The sequence below is a fragment of the Pan paniscus genome, chromosome 12, assembly GCF_029289425.2.
Source record: "Pan paniscus chromosome 12, NHGRI_mPanPan1-v2.0_pri, whole genome shotgun sequence".
In the NCBI taxonomy this organism is placed as follows: domain Eukaryota; kingdom Metazoa; phylum Chordata; class Mammalia; order Primates; family Hominidae; genus Pan; species Pan paniscus.
The window spans coordinates 15,498,815-15,518,824 of NC_073261.2; the positions used below are offsets into that span (position 1 = coordinate 15,498,815).

The 20,010-nt window shown below is 46.0% G+C and overlaps 2 protein-coding genes across 2 annotated transcripts in view; one reads left to right on the plus strand and one right to left on the minus strand.

Annotated features, from left to right (window-relative positions):
• Window positions 1–2,016: 2,016 nt before the first annotated feature.
• LOC100995772 (small ribosomal subunit protein uS10-like) lies at window positions 2,017–9,800 on the plus strand. The gene has a single exon (XM_055107409.2). It carries the CDS (start codon window positions 2,314–2,316, stop codon window positions 2,671–2,673), a length of 360 nt encoding a protein of 119 aa, XP_054963384.1. The 5' UTR covers window positions 2,017–2,313; the 3' UTR covers window positions 2,674–9,800.
• A 6,234-nt stretch (window positions 9,801–16,034) lies between these two features.
• The window catches only part of CHCHD5 (coiled-coil-helix-coiled-coil-helix domain containing 5), a 32,545-nt gene continuing 28,569 nt past the window's right edge, over window positions 16,035–20,010 (minus strand). The window contains exon 4 of the mRNA XM_024927639.4: window positions 16,035–16,279. Coding sequence (XP_024783407.2) covers window positions 16,046–16,279 — 234 coding nt within the window. The 3' untranslated portion in view covers window positions 16,035–16,045. The remainder of the gene's footprint in view (window positions 16,280–20,010) is intronic.

Below are 20,010 nucleotides of genomic sequence, written 5' to 3' on the forward strand. Positions count from 1 at the left end.
GGGTCAACGTTGATGACTACTTTGCTGGCTTTAATTAAGTGGTCTATGGGCCAGGAGAATAAGGATCAACATCATCTGGGGACTTGTCAGAAATGCAAATTCTCAGGCCCCACCCCAATACTACTGGATCAGAAACTCTAGGTTGGGGTCCAGCAATCTGCGTGGTTTTTGTTTTAGTTGATGTTATTGTTTTAGAGACAGGGTCTTGCTATGCCGCCCAGGCTGGAGTGCAGTGGCTATTCACAGGCACAATCATAGCGTGCTGTAGCCTCAAACTCCGGGGCTCAAAAGATTCTTCTGCCTCAGCCTCCCAAGTAGCTAGGACTACAGGCGCACCCTACTGCGCCCAGCTGAGCAATCTGTGTTTTAAAAAGCCTTCCGGGTAGCTCTGATGCATGATAAAGCTTTTATGAACCTCTGCTCTGGGGAAATGCCTTACCATCTCACATGCCTACCAGCTGTGGTCATAAGCACACATTTTATATAATCGTACCAAGTTTTGAAAAATCTTTTCCAAGTTAAATCCTAGACAGGTGTACAAATTATATGTTAAGAAGTAACAGATAAATCTTACAGCCCGATTATTTGAAAATAAGAATCAAGTCATTTGAGTCTGGGCCTTCGAAATTTGACATGTAAGAATATTCATAGAAAATTGACTTAGTCCTAAATTCTTATCCCTAAATCCTGTTTTGTTTTGTTTTTTAATTTTTAAAAAAATTTTTTTTTTGGTTTTTTTTTTTGAGTCAGAGTCTCGCTCTGTCGCCCAGGCTGGAGTGCAACGGCACAATCTCAGCTCACTGCAACCTCTGCCTCCCGGGTTCAAGCAATTCTCCTCGCACCTCAGCCTTTTGAGTAGCTGGGATTACAGGCGCCCGCCACCATGCCCGGCTAATTTTTGCATTTTTAGTAGAGATAGAGTTTCACCATATTGGCCAGGCTGGTCTCGAACTCCTGACCTCATGATCTGCCCGCCTAGGCCTCCCCAAGTGCTGGGATTACAGGTGTGAACCACTGCACCCAGCCCCAAATCCTGTTATCTAAAAGATGACAAAATTTGAGCCTAGGCAACATATCAAGACCCCATCTCTACAAATTTTTTAAAGAAATAGCCAGGTGGCTGGGCGCGGTGCCTCACCCTGTAATCCCAGTACTTTGGGAGGCAAAGGTGGGTGGATTACGAGGTCAGGAGTTCAAGACCAGCCTGACCAATATACTAAAAATACAAAAATTAGCTGAGCATGGTGGCACACGCCTGTAGTCCCAGCTGCTTGGGAGGTTGAGGCAGGAGAATCACTTGAACCTGGGAAGTGGAGGTTGCAGTGAGCCGAGATCAAGCCACCGCACTCCAGCCTGGGTGACAGAGTGAGACTCCGTCTCAAAAAAAAAAAAAAAAAAAAAAAAGAGAAAAGAAATAGTAAGGCATGGTGGTGCATGCCTATAGTCCCAGCTACTCAGAAAGCTGAGGCAGGAAAATCACTTGAGCCCAGAGGTTCAAGCCTTCAGTGAGCTATGATTGCCACTGCATTCCATCCTGGGCAACAAAGAGAGTCTCTGTCTCTACTGAAAAAAAAAAAAGAAAGAAAGAAAAGAAAAGAAAAAAGAAAGAAAAGAAAAAATGTGGAAATAAATTAAAAGTGCATAAAAGTTATTAAAATACTGCTAAATAGTAATAGATAATTTATCTTCCTCTTTACACTCTGCAGAAGAAAGGGTGAATGGTACTTATTAGGCAATGTGTAAAGCACTTGACTTGTGTAATCTTATCACATCTGCACAAATGACACACGATCCAAAGAACATTTTTGGCTCCAACTTACAGATGAGTAAGCAAGCTCAGGGAGGATCTTTCCTGATAGATATTTAGCAGCAGAGAGGGCCAGGAATTGGGTTCTGTAATCTCAGTCTGTGCTCATTTTACTGGAAGCCACATGTGTAGATACTGGTATTATCTGAGCCTAATCCCTGGAATCTCTATGGTCAATTGGAGAGAGGCTTAGGCAGGTCAGGGGATAGACAGGTCTTGGGCAGAGTCCACCTCACAGTGGGTCAGGTAGGATCCCAGGCACTCCGTGTGGCTATTTTGCCAGCCTTGCTGTCCTTATCCGAGGAATGCGGTCTGTCATGGTGGGAATGCCCAGTTAGAATCCTCAAAAGGGCCACCTACAACCAAGATAATAACCTAAAAACAATTGTGTGGAGGAAGACGCGGTGGTAGGTGCTGAGGATCTCTGGTTCAGACGCTCCTGCTCCTGACTCACCGCTGTTCACTCTCGCGGAGGAACAAGTCGGTCAGGAAGCCGCGCAGCAGCCATGGCTTTTAAGGATACCGGAAAAACACCCGTGGAGCCAGAGGTGGCAATTCACCGAATTCGAATCACCCTAACAAGCCGCAACATAAAATCCCTGGAAAAGGTGTGTGCTGACTTGATCAGAGGCGCAAAGGAAAAGAATCTCAAAGTGAAAGGACCAGTTCGAATGCCTGCCAAGACTTTGAGAATCACTACAAGAAAAGCTCCTTGTGGTGAAGATTCTAAGACGTGGGATCATTTCCAGATGAGAATTCACAAGCGACTCATTGACTTGCACAGTCCTTCTGAGATTGTTAAGCAGATTACTTCCATCAGTATTGAGCCAGCAGTTGAGGTGGAAGTTACCATTGCAGATGCTTAAGTCAACTATTTTAATAAATTGATTACCAGTTGTTGTTAAAAAAAAAAAATTCTGTGCCTGAGGACATTGCAGAAATTAGTTCCATAAAGATGTGAAAGATGCAGGGCTACTGATTTCCATAACACCACTCTTACCTCACCTATTTGGTCAGTGCAAGAGGCAAATGTTGGTGGAGAATGAAGGTGGATTAACACAAACATATTCATGGGTTTGCTTATCCCGCCCACAGCACTTCCTCCAGCACCATATATTCATAGATTTACAAATGCTTATTCAATTGCAATGATGTCTTACATACAAATTATTTGTCCATGGGCATGTTTTCATGATAAAAGATGTTAAGCTATGGGCCATGGCTATGGAGTTCCTGCTTACTACATGCCACATCTCCTAGCAGCAGGCAGCTTCACAGAAGGTAGTGGAAAGACCTGCCGCAGCCTTAATTATGGTGGCAGTGTGGGCTCCACATCTATGACTTTACAACGTGTAGTGAACCTTTGGATACCTCTCAGAATTTCCCATCAGGACCTAAGCAGTGATTCCATGAGCTGCTAGAGTATGGACTGCTAATGATTCACAGGTGAAACCTCTTCCAAGAATGTCCTTGGCCCACAGGAACAGTCTTACCCAAGGTCATGCACCCTTCCCAGTGTAGGGACACACAGCCTGTTCTAAGGATATGTAATACTTCTGTCCATAATGGCAAGTGATGTTGCCATTGGAAAAATGCTACAGTGAGAACTGCATTAGTGGGATGAGAGCACATCCAGGACCCACTGGGCTCCCTGAGCCCAGCCATGTGGTGTGGGTGAAGCAGTACAGGCGGGGAAAAGACCACTGCACTGAGGAAAAGAGCTGGCAGGGTCCAGCGTGCTTAAGAACAGTGTCCAGGCCAGACACAGTGGCTCATGCCTGTAATCGCAGCACTTTGGGAGGCCGAGGCGGGCAGATCACGAGGTCAAGAGATCAAGATCATCCTGGGCCACATGGTGAAACCTCATCTCTATTAAAAATACAAAAATTAGCTGGGCATTGTGGCGTGTGCCTGTAGTCCCAGCTACTCGGGAGGCTGAGGCAGGAGAATCGCTTGAACCCGGGAGGTGGGGGTTGCAGTGAGCCAAGATCAAGTCCCTGCACTCCAGCCTGGCATCAGAGTGAGACTCCATCTTAAAAAAAAAAAAAAAAAAGCAGACTGTACAGACTGCACTCTGCTCAGGCCAGTTAGCTCTAATGATCCTTTTCAGCTACAAGTGCCAGTGACTGGCTACTCTGTAGAATGGGGTCATCAGGCATCAAAGGAGTCACATAATGGCATTACAAGATGGCCAGACATCCCTTGATCCCAGAGGAACATTATGTGCCAGCACCTCCAGCTTCATGGAGGCATTGATACACCAAGTCCCTGAGGATGCCTGAAGCTGGTTCACAGATGGAGCCCGCTAAGTTACAGGCTGGCGGATTGTTCTTGGCCCCTGCAGCTGTGCAGCCACAGGGGAAAACAAAAGCTGTTTAAAATTTTGCACACAAAAAAAAGGTACTACCCAGTGGACAGAGTTGGGGACAGTGGTGGTTTTCCTGAAAAACCCCTCCAAAATGCTCCTTGCTGCTTTTTCGTTGATTTAGAGACGGTAGCCAATGGGCTGGCAGTGCGGGCCTGTGCCTGGAAGCAAGACTAAATGATCAAGTCTCAATCCCTATGGCAGTGAACATTATGGTATCAGACTTTTTTTTTTTTTTCTGAGATGGAGTCTCCCTCTGTTGCCCAGGCTGGAGTGCAGTGGTACGATCCCAGCTCACTGCAGCCTCCATTTCCCAGGTTCAAGTGATTCTCTTGCCTCAGCCTCCCAAGTAACTGGGATTATAGGCTTGCACCACCGTGCCTGGCTAATTTTTTTTTTTTTTTTTTTTTGTATTTTTAGTAGAGACGGGATTTTGCCATGTTGACCAGGCTGGTCTCGAACTCCTGACCTCAGGTGATCCACCATGCCTGGCTTTTTTTTTTTTTTTTTGTATTTTTATTAGAGATGAGATTTTTGCCATGTTGACCAGGCTGGTTTCGAACTCCTGACCTCAAGTGATCCACCGCCTCAGCCTCCCATGCTGGGATTACAGGCGTGAGCCACCGCACCCAGCCTCAGATTTTATTAATACTACACCACTGCCCTCTGTTTTATGGATGTGGATGTCCATAGAAATAGCATGAGTGGAATTCAAAACCCGATCAGACTTGTGCCTTCCAGGTAAGGACAACTGAATACATCATCACAGAGGCCACGACATTCTGTCTACAATGCAGGACTGGGACCCAAAGCAAAGATGAATGACTCCAGCACAGGAAGCCACCGAAGTCTGGTAAATGAGCCTGTCAGTCAAGGGGCCAAGAAAACTCCAGGGCACATATCAACTCAGGACACCAGATTCTGGCCAGTCCTGGCAAATAGGCTACATAACCTCCTAAATGCTCCACTTGGGGATGTAATTAAGCATTTCCTACAGTAGGCACCTTTCTGGGTATGGCATGGCAGTGTAGGTCCTTACCACAGATAGGAGATAGATGTAACATAAATTTAGGGACTCGCAGATGACCTGTGTTACCTACTGAGATTCCCTGAATGTATCTCATCAAATGATGCGCATTTATAGTCAAGAGTACCCAACACTGGCCAACCACCTTGGACATTGCCAGGACAGCTCAGGACCCTCATCACCCACAGGCAATAGATGCCATAAAAGGATGGAATGAGGCTGGGCGCCGTGGCTCACACCTGTATCCCCAATGCTTTGGGAGGCTGAGGCAGGTGGATCGCTTGAGACCAGCCTGGGCAACATGGTGAAACTCTGTCTCTACATAAAATACAAAAAATTATCCGGGTGTGGTGGTACACCCCTGTGGTCTCAGCTACTTGGAAGGCTGAGGTGAGAGGATCACCTGGGCCCAGGAGGTTGAGGCTGCAGGGTAAGCCGTGATTGAACCACTGCATTCCAGCCTGGGCGACAGAATGGGACCCGGTGTCAAAAAAAAAAGAGAGAGATGGATGCTTAAAGGGGAAGCTAAAAAGGGTACATAGAGAACCAAAGCTCAATTCTCAATAGAGTACACACTTAAAACAGACAATATGGATTCTAAATGTGCCAATACCCCAAAAGGGAACTTCCTTTTTAAATAGAATCTGTGTGAGTTTGAGGAGTCGGGGAGGAGGCCCAGACTGTCTGTAAGAGACCCAAACCAACACAATATACTCTCCTTCTTCATTCCTCCTTTCCCTCCCATGCTCACCCCTGGGGAAACCAAACTACTGGAACTAGCAAGTAGCCAAAAAGTCAGGGGGTGGGAAACTCTAATGTAATGCTTCTTTTTTTTTTTTTTTTTTGAGACGGAATCTCGCTCTGTTGCCAGGCTGGAGTGCAATGGCGCAATCTCAGCTCACTGCAACCTCCGCCTCCTGGGTTCAAGCAATTCTTCTGCCTCAGCCTCCTGAGTAGCTGGGACTACAGGCACCCACCACCACGCCCGGCTAATTTTTGTATTTTTAGTAGAGACAGGGTTTCACCATATCGGCTGGGCTGGTCACAAACTCCTGACCTCAGGTGATCCACCCACCTTGGCCTCCCAAAGTGCTGGTATTACAGGTGTGAGCCACAGCGCCCAGGATTTTTTTTTTTTTTTTTGACACGGGGTCTTGCTCTGTCGCCCAGGCTGGAGTGCAGTGGCACAATCTTGGCTCACTGCAACCTCCGCCTTCCTGGTTCTAGAGATTCTCCTGCCTCAGCCTCCGAGTAGCTGGGACTGTAGCTGGGACTACAGGCGTTTGTCACCATGCCCGGCTAAATTTTAGGTATTTTTGGTAGAGACAGGGTTTCTCCATGTTAGCCAGGATGGTCTTGATCTCCTGACCTCGTGATCCACCTGCCTCGGCCTCCCAAAATGCTGGGAATACAGGTATAAGCCACCATGCCCGGCCTAAACTGATGCTGCTTTTACTGTCCAGTTATGCTTCCTGGATCTGGGCAATTATAGATACTGATGATATTGATCATGAGTATGAAGTGACGACTCCCAAAGTGGTCCCGGCATGGCACACTATGTGAGGGAGTGGAAGATGTTCTAGATGGCACAAGTTGCAAACACACACACACAAAGCTGCACTGCTTAGGAATAAACTCAGCCATATGGTGTGTATTAGACTGCGTGAGGACTGCAGGGGCTAGCTATACCTATCTCATGGCCATGAAAAAACATCAAAAGCCCAGGATGGTGGTGAAGGAACACTCTAGATCTCTCTTGGCTCTTGCCTGCAGAACACCCGGCTTGGCCTGTCACCTCAGAATCTTTTTGTCATGTTGTCCAGGCTATCACCACTGCCCTCAGTCTAACTACTACTCCCATTCTATCGAGAGACCTTAAATCGAGGACCTCCAACTTTAGAAGTGGAGAACTTCTGCCCAGGACATCAGAAAAAAAATAATTTTCCGGACACTTAGGTTTCTTTCCTGCTTTCTCCTATCCTATTATTGCTGGTATCTCTGGTCCCCTTCCACTACCTAAACAAAATAACAAAACTTCCTTGTGTTGCTCAATCTGTCTTACCCCTCCTGACCCTGCTGATAAACCTTTAATAGCTCCTCCTGCCTGGGCTCGATGGCTCATGCCTGTAATTCTAGCACTTTGGGAGGCTGAGGCAGGTCGATCACTTGAGATCAGGGGTTCGAGACCAGCCTGGCCAACATGGTGAAACCCCGCCTCTACCAAAAATATGAAAAATTAATCAGATATGGTGACATGTGCCTGTAATCCCAGCTACTTAGGAGGCTGAGGCAGGAGAATTGCTTGAACTCAGGAGGTGGAGGTTGCAGTGAGCCTAGTTCGTGCCAAAGCACTCCGCCTGGGGGATAGAGCAAGACTTCATCTCAAAAAAAAAAAAAAAGCTCCTCCTTTGAGTACTTTGGAAGTATTCTTCCAGGAACTATTCCTTCTTTCAGGCTCTTTCTGATACTTAAATTTCCTTTATATTGTTAATCCCAGCCTCCAGTCTTGTGAGAATTGGACCTTGACGTCACGTCAGCACTGTGCTGCTGCTGTGGTCACCCAAACCTATTAGCAGAATCTAATTCGCCCTGAGCAGGACGTAGCATTGAGACTAGGTTGGGCTACGACAGCCGGAGACTTACACTCTTACAGTTTTGCCCCAAATGAATAGCACTTCTTATGGTGGATATCAGGCGTATAATTGCCTACCACGCACCTAGTTTGGGCTATCAAGTGTGAGCGGTAATGGATGATCACATTGCCCTGGATTTTCTGCCAGCCAGCCAAGTAGGACATCTGAATTAATGACATACCTAACTGGCTTGGCTCTGGATGGGAAGTCTGATTGCAGCCTATCTTTTTCCAAGCAGGCCTAATTGTCCTCCTGGGAGTCATCGTCATGGTTACTCTCATTTAATGTTGCCTAAGAAAAAGGATTTGGTCCAACCTTCTACCAGTACATCTAAGGTAAGTGATGGAGAATTTCCAGGCCAGGCATGGTGGCTCACACATGTAATACCAGCACTTTGGGAAGCCCAAGTGGGCAAATCACTTGAGCTCAGGAGTTTGAAACCAGCCTGAGCAACAAGGTGAAATTCCACCTCTACCAAAAATTCAAAAATTACCAGGTGTGGTGGTGCACACCTGTGGTCGCAGCTACTTGGTAGGCTGAGGAGGGAGGATCACTTAAACCCGAGAGGCAGAGGTTGCAGTAAGCCAAGATTGTGCCACTGCACTCCAGCCTGGGCAACACAGTGAGACCTCATCTCAAAAAAAAAAAAAAAAAAAAGAATTCCCAGGCTCAGCACAGTGGCTCACGCCTGTAATTGCAGCACTTTGGGAGGCCGAGGTGGGTGGATCACTTGAGGCCAGGAGTTCAAGGCCAGCGTGGCCAATATAGTGAAACCCTGTCTCTACTAAAAATACAAAAAATAGCCAGGTGTGGTACCACATGCCTGTGGTCACAGCTACTCAGGAGGCTGAGGCATGAGAATTGCTTTAACCCCGGAGGCAGAGGTTGCAGTGGGCCGAGATTGTGCCACTGCACTCCAGCCTTGGGCAACAGAGTGAGACACCATCTCAAAAAAAAAAGAATATCCAGAAGAATTATCAGCGGGGTATGTGGAAGGTCCAGCATGGTGGTGTGGAGTGCCAACTCCACAGTGCCCTGGCGACCCTGCATGTCTTCACTTAGGCCATGTAGACAAGGCTCAACCACAGTCTGACTCCCCTTGTGCAAGAACACCCGAGGCTCCTGAAACACGGTGAGATTGTAACCGCCCAGTGGGTTCACTTTGCCCCCTGCCTAGACAAAGCCCATTTTTCAAGACAGGGGAATTACATGGAGAAAAAGTAATTCATGCAGAGCTGGCTGAGCAGGAGACCAGAGTTTTATTATTACTCAAATCAGTCTCTCTGAAAACTCAGGGATCAGGAGAGAGGTTCAAGATGGCCGAATAGGAACAGCACCAGTCTGCAGGTCCCAGCCAGATCGATGCAGACGGTGGGTGATTTCTGCATTTCCAACTGAGGTACCTGGTTCATCTCACCGGGGCAGGTTGGACAGTGGGTGCAGCCCACGGAGGCTGAGCGGAAGCAGGGTGGGGTGTCACCTCACCTGGGAAGCGCAAGGAATCGGGGAATTTTCCCCCTGACCCAAGGGAAGCTGTGAGGGTCTCAGCCTGAGGAACTTGGGCACAGATACTGCACTAGTTCCATGGCCTTCACAACCTGCAAACCAGGAGATTCCCTCTGGTGACTACCCCACCAGGGCCCTGGGTTTCAGGCACAAAACTGGGCGGCCCACTGGGCAGACACTGAACTAGCTGCAGGAGCTTTTATTTTATTTTTCCATATCCCAGTGGCGCCTGGAACGCCAGCAACACAGAACTGTTCACTCCCCTGGAAAGGGGGGCTGAAGCCAGGGAGCCAAGTGGTCTGGCTCAGCGGTTCCCACCCCCATGGAGCCCAGGAAAGTAAGATCCACTGGTTTGAAATTCCCGCTTCCAGCACAGCAGCAATCTGAGATCCACCTGGGACGGTGGCGCTTGGTAGGGGGAGGGGCGTCCGCCATTGCTGAGGCTTGAGTAGGCGGTTTTACCACCACAGTGTAAGCAAAGCTGCCGGGAAGTTCAAACTGGGTGGAGCCCACTGCAGCTCAGCAAGGCTGCCGTGTTCAGACTGCGAGATTGCTCCTCCCTGGACAGGGCATCTCTGTAAAAAAGGCAGCAGCCCAGTCAGGCTTGTAGCAGACTTAAACGTCCCTGCCTGATGGCTCTGAAGAGAGCAGCGGACCTCCCAACACAGCATTCGAGCCTGCTAAGGGTCAGACTGCCTCCTCAAGTGGATCCCTGACCCCTGTGTATACTGACTGGGAGACACCTCCCAGTTGGGGCTGACAGACACCTCATACAGAAGAGCTCTGGCTGGCATCTGGCAGGTTCCCTGCTGGGTCGAAGCTTCCAGAGGAAAGAACAGGCAGCAATCTTTGCTGCTTTGCAGCCTCCACTGGTGATACCCAGGAAAACAGGGTCAGGAGGGGACCTCCAGCAAACACCAGCAGACTGGCAGCAGAGGGGCCTGTTAGAAGAAAAAGAAACAAACAGAAAGGATTAGCACGTCCACTCAAAGACCCCATCTGAAGGTTACCAACATCAAAGACCAAAGGTAGATAAATCCACAAAGATGGGGAAAAACCAGTGGAAAAAGGCTGAAAAATCCAAAAACCAGAACGCCTCTCCTCCTCCAAAAGATCGCAACTCCTCGCCAGCAAGGGAACAAAACTGGACAGAGAATGAGTTTGACGAACTGACAGAAGTAGGCGTCAGAAGGAGGGTAATAACAAACAACTCCAAGCTAGAGGAACATGTTCTAACCCAATGCAAGGAAGCTAAGAACCTTGAAAAAAGGTTAGTCAAATTGCTAACTAGAATAACCAATGTAGAGAAGAACATAAATGACCTGATGGAGCTGAAAAACACAGCATGAGAACTTCGTGAAGAATACACAAGTATCAATAGCCAAATCAAGCGGAAGAAAGGATATCAGTGATTGAAGATCAACTTAATGAAATAGAGAAGACAAGAGTAGAGAAAAAAGAATAAAAAGGAATGAACAAAGCCTCCAAGAAATATGGGACTATGTGAAAAGACCAAATCTACGTTTGATTGATGTACCTGAAAGTGACAGGGAGAATGAAACCAAGTTAGAAAACACTCTGCAGGATATTATCCAGAACTTCCCCAACCTAGCAAGACAGGCCAACATTCAAATTCAGGAAATACAAAGAACACCACAAAGATACTCCTCGAGAAGAGCAACCCCAAGACACATAATTGTCAGATTCACCAAGGTTGAAATGAAGGAAAAATGTTAAGGGCAGCCAGAGAGAAAGGGCGGGTTACCCACAAAGGGAAGCCCATCAGACTAACAGCAGATCTCTTGGCAGAAACCCTACAAGCCAGAAGAGAGTAGGGGCCAATATTCAACGTTCTTAAAGAAAGAATTTTCAACCCAGAATTTCATATCCAGCCAAACTAAGCTCCATAAGTGAAGGAGAAATAAAATCCTTTACAGACAAGCAAATGCTGAGGGATTTTGTCACCACCAGACCTGCCTTACAAGAGCTCCTGAAAGAAGCACTAAACATGGAAAGGAACAATGAGTACCAGCCACTGCAAAAACATATCAAGTGTAAAAAACATCGATGCTATGAAGAAACTGCATTAACGGGTGAAACAACTAGCTAGCATCATAATGACAGGATCAAATTCACACATAACAATATTAACCTTGGGTTGGGCATGGTGGCTCACGCCTGTAATCCCAGCACTTTGGGAGTCCAAGGCAGGCGGATCACAAGGTCAGGAGTTCGAGACCAGCCTGACCAACATGGTGAAACCCCGTCTCTACTAAAAATAAAAAAATTAGCCAGGCCTGGTGGCAGGTGCCTGTAATACTCGGGAGGCTGAGGCAGGAGAATTGCTTGAACCCAGGGGGCGGAGGTTGCAGTGAGCCGAGATGGTGCCATTGCACTCCAGCCTGGGCAACAGAGTGAGACTCCATCTCAAAAACAATATTAACCTTAAATGTAAATAGGCTAAATGCCCCAATTAGAAACACAGACTGGCAAATTGGGTAACGAGTCAAGAACCATGAGTGTGCTGTATTCAGGAGACCCATCTCACATGCAAAGACACACATAGGCTCAAAATAAAAGGATGGAGGAATATTTACCAAGCAAAAAAAAGCAGGAGTTGCAATCCTAATCTCTGATGAAACGGTCTTTAAACCAACAAAGATCAAAAGAGACAAAGAAGGGCATTATATAATGGTAAAGGGAACAATGCAGCAAGAAGAGCTAACTATCCTAAATATATATGCACTCAATACAGAAGCACCTAGATTCATAAAGCAAGTTCTTAGAGACCTACAAAGAGACTTAGACTCCCATACAATAATAGTGGGAGACTTTAACACCCCACTGTTAATATTAGATCAATGAAACAGAAAATTAACAAGGATATTCAGGACTTGAACTCAGCTCTGGACCAAGCAGACCTAATAGACCTCTACAGAACTCTCCACCCCAAATCAACAGAATATATATTCTCAGCACCTCATCACACTTATTCTAAAACCGACCACATAATTGGAAGTAAAATACTCCTCAGCAAACGCAAAAGACCAGAAATCATAACAAACAGTCTCTCAGACCACAGTGCAATCAAATTAGAACTCAGGATTAAGAAACTCACTCAAAACTGCACAACTACATGGAAACTGAACAACTTGCTGCTGAATGCCTACTGGGTAAATAACGAAATGAAGGCAGAAATAAAGATGTTCTTTGAAACCAATGAGAATAGAGACACAATGTACCAGAATATCTGGGACACATTTAAAGCAGGGTTTAGAGGGAAATTTATAGCACTAAATGCCCACAAGAGAAAGCAGGAAAGATCTAAAATTGACACCCTAACATCAAAATTAAAAGGACTAGAGAAGCAACAGCAAACACATTCAAAACTTAGCAGAAGACATGAAATAACTAAGAGAGCAGAGCTGAAGGAGATAGAGACATGAAAATCCCTTCAAAAAATCAATGAATCCAGGAGCTGGTTTTTTGAAAAAATCAACAAAATAGATAGACTGCTAGCCAGACTAATAAAGAAGAAACGAGAGAAGAATCAAGTAGTCGCAATAAAAAATGATGTAGGGGATATCACCACTGATCCTACAGCAGTACAAACTACTATCAGAGAATACTATAAACACCTCTATGCAAATAACCTAGAAAATCTAGAAGAAATGGATAAATTTCTGGGCACATACACCCTCCCAAGTCTAAGCCAGTAAGAAGTCGAATCTCTGAATAGACCAGTAACAAGTTCTGAAATTGAGGCAGTAATTGATAGCCTACCAACCAAAAAAAGTCTAGGACCAGATGAATTCACAGCCGAATTCTACCAGAGGTACAAAGAGGATCTGGTACCATGCCTTCTGAAACTATTCCAAACAATAGAAAAAGAGGGAATCCTCCCTAACTCATTTTATGAGGCCAGCATCATCCTGATACCAAAACCTGGCAGAGACACAACAAAAAAAAATTTCAGGCCAATATCCCTGATGAATATCGATGCAAAAATCCTCATAAAATACTGGCAAACTGAATCCAGCAGCACATCTAAAAGCTTATCCACCATGATCAAGTTGGCTTCATCCCTGGGATGCAACCCTGGTTCAACATACGCAAATCAATAAACGTAATCCATCATATAAACAGAACCAATGACAAAAGACACATGATTATCTCAATAGATGCAGAAAAGGCCTTTGATAAAATTCAACACCCCTTCATGCTAAAAACTCTAATAAACTAGGTATCAGTGGAACATATCTCAAAATAATAAGAGCTATTTACAACAAACCCACAGCAAATATCATACTGAATGGGCAAAAACTGAAAGCATTCCTTTGAAAACTGGCACAAGACAAGGATGCCATCTCTCACCACTCCTATTCAACATAATATTGGAAGTTCTGGCCACGGCAATCAGGCAAGAGAAAGCAATAAATGGCATTCAAATAAGAAGAGAGGAAGTCAAATTGTCTCTCTTTGCAGATGACATGATTGTAAATTTAGAAAACCCCATTGTCTCAGCCCAAAACCTCCTTAAGCTGATAAGCAACTTCAGCAAAGTCTCAGGATACAAAATCAATGTGGAAAAATCACAAGCATTCCTATAAACCAATAACAGACAAACAGAGAGCCAAATCATGAGTGAACTCCCATTCACAATTGCTACTAAGAGAACAAAATACCTAGGAATCCAACTTACAAGGGATGTGAAGGACCTCCTCAAGGAGAACTACAAACCACTGCTCAAGGAAATAAGAGAGGACAAAAACAAATGGGAAAACATTCCATGCTCATGGATGGGAAGAATCAATATCGTGAAAATGGCCATACTTCCCAAAGTAATTTATAGATTCAATGCTATCCCCATCAAGCTACCACAGACTTTCTTCACAGAATTGGAAAAAACTACTTTAAACTTCATATAGAACCAAAAAAGAGCCTGCATAGCCAAGACAATCCTGGGCAAGAAGAACAAAACTGGAAGCATCATGCTACCTGACTTCAAACTATACTACAAGGCTACAGTAACCAAAACAGCATGGTACTGGTACCAAAACAGAGATATAGACCAATGGAACAGAACGGAGGCCTCAGAAATAACACCACACAGCTACAACCATCTGATCTTTGACAAACCTGACACACACAAGCAATAGGAAAAAGATTCCCTATTTAATAAATGGTGTTGGGAGAACTGGCTAGCCACATGCAGAAAACTGAAACTGGACCTCTTCCTTACACCTTTTACAAAAATCAATTCAAGATGGATCAAAGACTTAAATGTAAGACCTAGGACCATAAAAATCCTAGAAGAAAACCTGAGCAATACCATTCAGGACATAGGCATGGGCAAAGACTTCATGCCTAAAACACCAAAAGCAATGGCAACAAAAGGCAAAATTGACAAATGTGATCTAATTAAACCAAAGAGCTTCTGCACAGCAAAATAAACTACCATCAGAGTGAACAGGCAACCTACAGAATGGGAGAAAATTTTTGCAACCTATCTATCTGACAAAGGGCTAATATCCAGAATCTACAAAAAACTTAAACAAATTTACAAGAAAAAAGCAAACAACCCCATCAAAAAATGGGCAAAGGGTATGAACAGACACTTCTAAAAAGAAGACATTTATGCAGCCAACAGACATGAAAAAATGCTCATCGTCACTGGTCATTAGAGAAATTCAAATCAAAACCACAATGAGATACCATCTCATGCCAGTTAGAATGGCGATCATTAAAAAGTCAGGAAACAGGCCGGGCACGGTGGCTCAAGCCTGTAATCCCAGCACTTTGGGAGGCCGAGGTGGGTGGATCACGAGGTCAGGAGATCGAGACCATCCTGGCTAACACGGTGAAACCCTGTCTCTACTAAAAATACAAAAAAATTAGCCAGGCGTGGTGGCGGGTGCCTGTAGTCCCAGCTACTCGGGAGGCTGAGGCAGGAGAATGGCGTGAACCCAGGAGGCAGAGCTTGCAAAGAGTTGAGATCGTGCCACTGCACTCCAGCCTGGGAAAGATAGCGAGACTCTGTCTCAATAAAAAAAAGTAAAAAGTCAGGAAACAACAGATGCTGGAGAGGTTGTGGAAAAATAATGCTTTTACTCTGTTGGTGGGAGTGTAAATTAGTTCAACCATTGTGGAAGACAGTGTGGCGATTCCTCAAAGATCTAGAACTGGAAATATCATTTGACCCAGCAATCCCATTACTGGGCATATACCCAAAGGATTATAAATCATTCTATGATAAAGACACATGCACACGTATGTTTATTGCGGCACTATTCACAATAGCAAAGACTTGGAACCAACCCAAATGTCCATCAATGATAGACTGGATTAAGAAAATGTGGCACATATTCACCATGGAATACTATGCAGCCATAAAAAAGGATGAGTTCATGTCCTTTGCAGGGACATGGATCAAGCTGGAAACCATCATTCTCAGCAAACTATCACAAGGTCAGAAAACCAAACACCACACGTTCTCACTCATAAGTGGAAGTTGAACAATGAGAACATATGGACACAGGGAGGGGAACATCACACACCGGGGCCTGTCAGGGGGTCGGGGGCTAGAGGAGGGATAGCATTAGGAGAAATACCTAATGTAGGTGACGGGTTGATGGGTGCAGCAAACCACCAGGGCACGTGTATACCTATGTAACAAAACTGCACGATGTACACATGTTTGCCAGAACTTAAAGTATAATTAAAAAAGAAAAGAAAAGAAAAGAAAACTCAGGGATCAGGGTTTTTAAGAATAATTTGGTGGGTAGGGGTCCAGTGAGTCGGGAGCACCGATTGGTTGGCTTGAGGATGAACTCATAGGCAGTCGAAGCTATCCTCTTACGCTGAGTCAGTTCCTGGGTGAGTGCCACAGAACTGGTTGGCAGGTCCAGGTGAGGCCAACCACTTGTCAGAAATGGAAAAACCTGAAAAGACATCTCAAAAGGCCAATCTCAGGTTCACAATGGTGATGTTATCTTCAAGAGGAATCAGGGAAGTTGCAAATCTCATGACCTTCCACGTAACGGCTGGTAATATTTAGAGTTCCAGCCCCTCTCATCCTAACTTGGTGGCTGGTGGCCTTTCATTCATTTTACAAGAACAGATTTGCTTTTGGGAAGGGCTGTTATTTAAACTATAAACTAAATTCCTTCCCAAGGCTCGTTCGGCCTATGCCCAGGAATGGATAAGGACAGTTTAGAGGTTAGAAGCAAGATGGAGTCAGTTAGGTCTGATCTATTTCACTGTCATAATTCCCCATAATTTTGGCAAAGGTGGTTTCAAGATGGGCAGTCTTCTTCAGAACTCTCCCGAGCCAGTTTATCACCTGCTTCCCTGGTTCTGGTAAGCATGAGACTCCATGCCTTGCCCTCCTCTGAGTATAGCTGCAGACTAGAAAACACTTGGCTGGGCCAGGCACAGCGGCTCATGCCTGTAATCCCAGCACTTTGGGAGGCTAAGGTAGGCAGATCACTAGGGGTCAGGAGTTTGAGACTAGCCTGGCCAACATGGGGAAAACTCCGTCTTTACTAAAAATACAAAAAAAAAAAAAAAAGAAGCTGGGCATGGTGGCGCATGCCTGTAATCACAGCTACTCAGGAGGCCGAGGCAGTGAGAGGAGATCACACCACCGCACTCCAGCCTGGGCAACAGAGCAAGACTCTGTCAAAAGAAAGAGGAAGGGAAGGGAAGGCAAGAGAAGGCAAAGGGAGGGGAGGCGAGGCGAGGGGAGGGGAGGGAGAAGAAGGGAAGGGGAGGCCAGGGAAGGGGAGGCAAGGGGAGGGGAGGGGAGGGAGAAGGAGGAAAGGGAAGGGAAGGGAAGGGAAAGGAAGGGAAGGGAAGGGAGGTGAGGGGAGAGAAGGGGAGGGGAGGCGAGGGGAGGGAAAGAAAGGAGGGAGGGAGGGGAGGAAGGAAGGCAGGCTTGACTGTAGCTTAGGAAGGAAGGCAGGCAGGCAGGCAGGCAGGCAGGCAGGCTTGGCTGTAGCTTAGGAAGGAAGGGGAAAATGCTTGGCTGTAGCTTAGAATTAGCACCCACACTCGACGGGAGGCGATGATACAAGGCATGTATATGAGGGAGTGGGAATTGGGGGACCACCTAGAATTATGCCTTCCCATCCCTGAGAGCATGCGCATAGCTACCAGCTATAAAGCTGCTTGGCTGCAGTGTGGTATGGGCTTCACCTGGCACTCATGTTGCTGCCATTTGGCCCCTTTTGTTTTGGTGTTGCCCTGTGCAAGGGTCACAGGGACCTGGCACCTCTGTCTACTTGCGCTTTCACCATCTGTATGAGTAATATAAACTGCCTGATCTAAAAAATGGCTCCTTGTTGCTTTCCTGACCATGCATGTCAGCCAGGCCTTGCCTTGTGCTTGATACATAGCAGCTGTGGCTCCCCCAGGCTGCTGCTTAGGGGCTGCTGCTTGGCCACCTGACAGGAAGATACTCGGTCTACTAAGGGAGGAAAGAATGATACATGAAGGAACCACAGGACGTGGCCAAATATCCAGTAGGTGCTGGGGAGACACACGGGGCTGGCTCTCCTCATGCTGCATCAAGTGGGACAAAGTTGGATAAAGGGAAGTTTATTGATGCGAGAGTGCTGCTGTGGGGTATGGGATTCACACCCCAGCAAGGAGGTGAAGATAGTACTAACACTCCACCCAACGGCCTCATGGAAGCTTGGAAAAAGCAATATCCCCCAGGAAAGTAGAACTGCCAGAAATGCCGTGCAATAGTGGATACAGGAATGAGGTGGCTCAGAGAAGCAGGCATGCTGGAGTGGATATGCTACTGAGGAAAGAAAACCCACCAGGTCACCGCAGTCCACAGGGGAGCCGTGGGCACCTTCTGTTTATCCAAACGAGGAGGAATGTGCTGTTGAATGGGGCCACCAGCATCAGCAAGAAGCTTGGTGGTGACTGTGGGCTGACAGCGGGAGATGATGTTACAGAGCTATGTTCCCAATACTAATGAGGATGAGTCCTGAAATAATAGAGGCCAGGTGACAACACTTCACTGCCAGAAGAAAGCTGGGTGAGATTGCTGTAATACATGGCAAGAACAGATGTAATGTATGACAGGCAGGGGAGTCTGTTCCCATAGAGAATTATAGAGATGGGCCAGGCGCTGTGGCTTACGCCTGTAATCCCAGCACTTTGGGAGGCCTAGGTGGATGGATCACCTGAGGTCAGGAGTTCAAGACCAGCCTGGCCAACATGGTGAAACACCCTAGTCTCCACTAAAAATACAAAAAATTAGCCAGGCGTGGTGGTGGGTGCCTATAATCCCTACTACTCAGGAGGCTGAGGCAGGACAATCGCCTGAACCCAGGAGGCAGGGGTTGCAATGAGCCGAGATGGTGCTATTGTACTCTAGCCTGGGTAACAGAATGAGATTCTGTCTCAAAAAAAAAAGAGAGAGAGTATTATAGAGATGATAATAGGACATAATTTTCCTAAGGGCAAAATACAGCTTAATTTATGCAATCAGAGGGAATCAGAAAAGATGATAAAGGCTCAAGACACATCTCAGTAAAAAACTGTGATCCTTTGATCAGTTTCTAGACCTGAGCCAGTACCCCTTGACTGAATGGGATGCCAGCCCACATAAGGGAGGATCCCACATCACGGCAAATGTATGTGGTAATGATTCCCTCCAATCCTTCTCCAGAAAGACCTGAGGGCATGTACTCAGGTAAATGTACACTGGGGAAAAGGGAATAATCGACATTTCAGGAACTATTGGAAACAGGATCCAAGTTAACACTGAAAATCAGAGACTCAAACATCATCATTAAAGGGGCCAGGTAATACATGGGGTGCCAGGCCAGGCCGAGCTCCTACTGGGTGCAACACAAGCTTCCAAGAGTCCTTTCCCAATGGAATCCACAGGATGCACGTAATTCCTCCAGCAACAGGTTATGACAACACATGTGAAACACTGTCTACCAGGGAGGCTCATTAGAGACTCAGTGTGTAAGGTTTTAATGCAGGGAAGGTACTTACATTGGCGTCCACTGTCTGGCATGTACCAAAATTCTAGACTCTCAGAAGGAAAAGAGGTGTTCAGCATAAGCTGAACACTTTAGATACAGTGAGACACTCTGATTAGAGAATGATGGAAATCCAACTGACTAGATGCCAGCCAAGGGCCAACCTTGCAAGCCGACTTTTCCGAGAACAGCAGGCTCAGGCCTGCTGTGTTAACTTTTTTCTACACAGGCTGTTCACTTGGAATTATATATTCAACAAAAATATATTTCAAGAATGACAGTAAAATAAAGACATTTTTGGGCTAACGATATAGAGGGTTTGCTCCAAAAAGAGCTGCCATAAATTCTGAAGGATGTGCTTATGCAGAAGAGTAATCCAGGAAGATCAGAGACGCAGGAAAGAACAAAGAACACTGATGGTACAGTACACTGTAAGAATGTCTTCTGGGCCCAAAAGAGCAAGAGAAACACAGCATGTAAGGGGGAGAGGATGTGAGGTTAATGTAATCAAATATCCTTATATAGTTGAAGGACAGTAGAGCTATTTCTTGATTTTATACATGTTAATTATGAATGTCAAAATATGTAGTTAATTACTAGGCCAGGCGTGGTGGCTCACGACTGTAATCCCAGCAGTTTGGGAGGCCGAGGTGGGCGGATCACCT

Bases quoted from the DNA above. Each gene is read 5' to 3' on its own strand.
- LOC100995772 (XM_055107409.2), top strand. From the start codon at position 2,314: ATGGCTTTTAAGGATACCGGAAAAACACCCGTGGAGCCAGAGGTGGCA.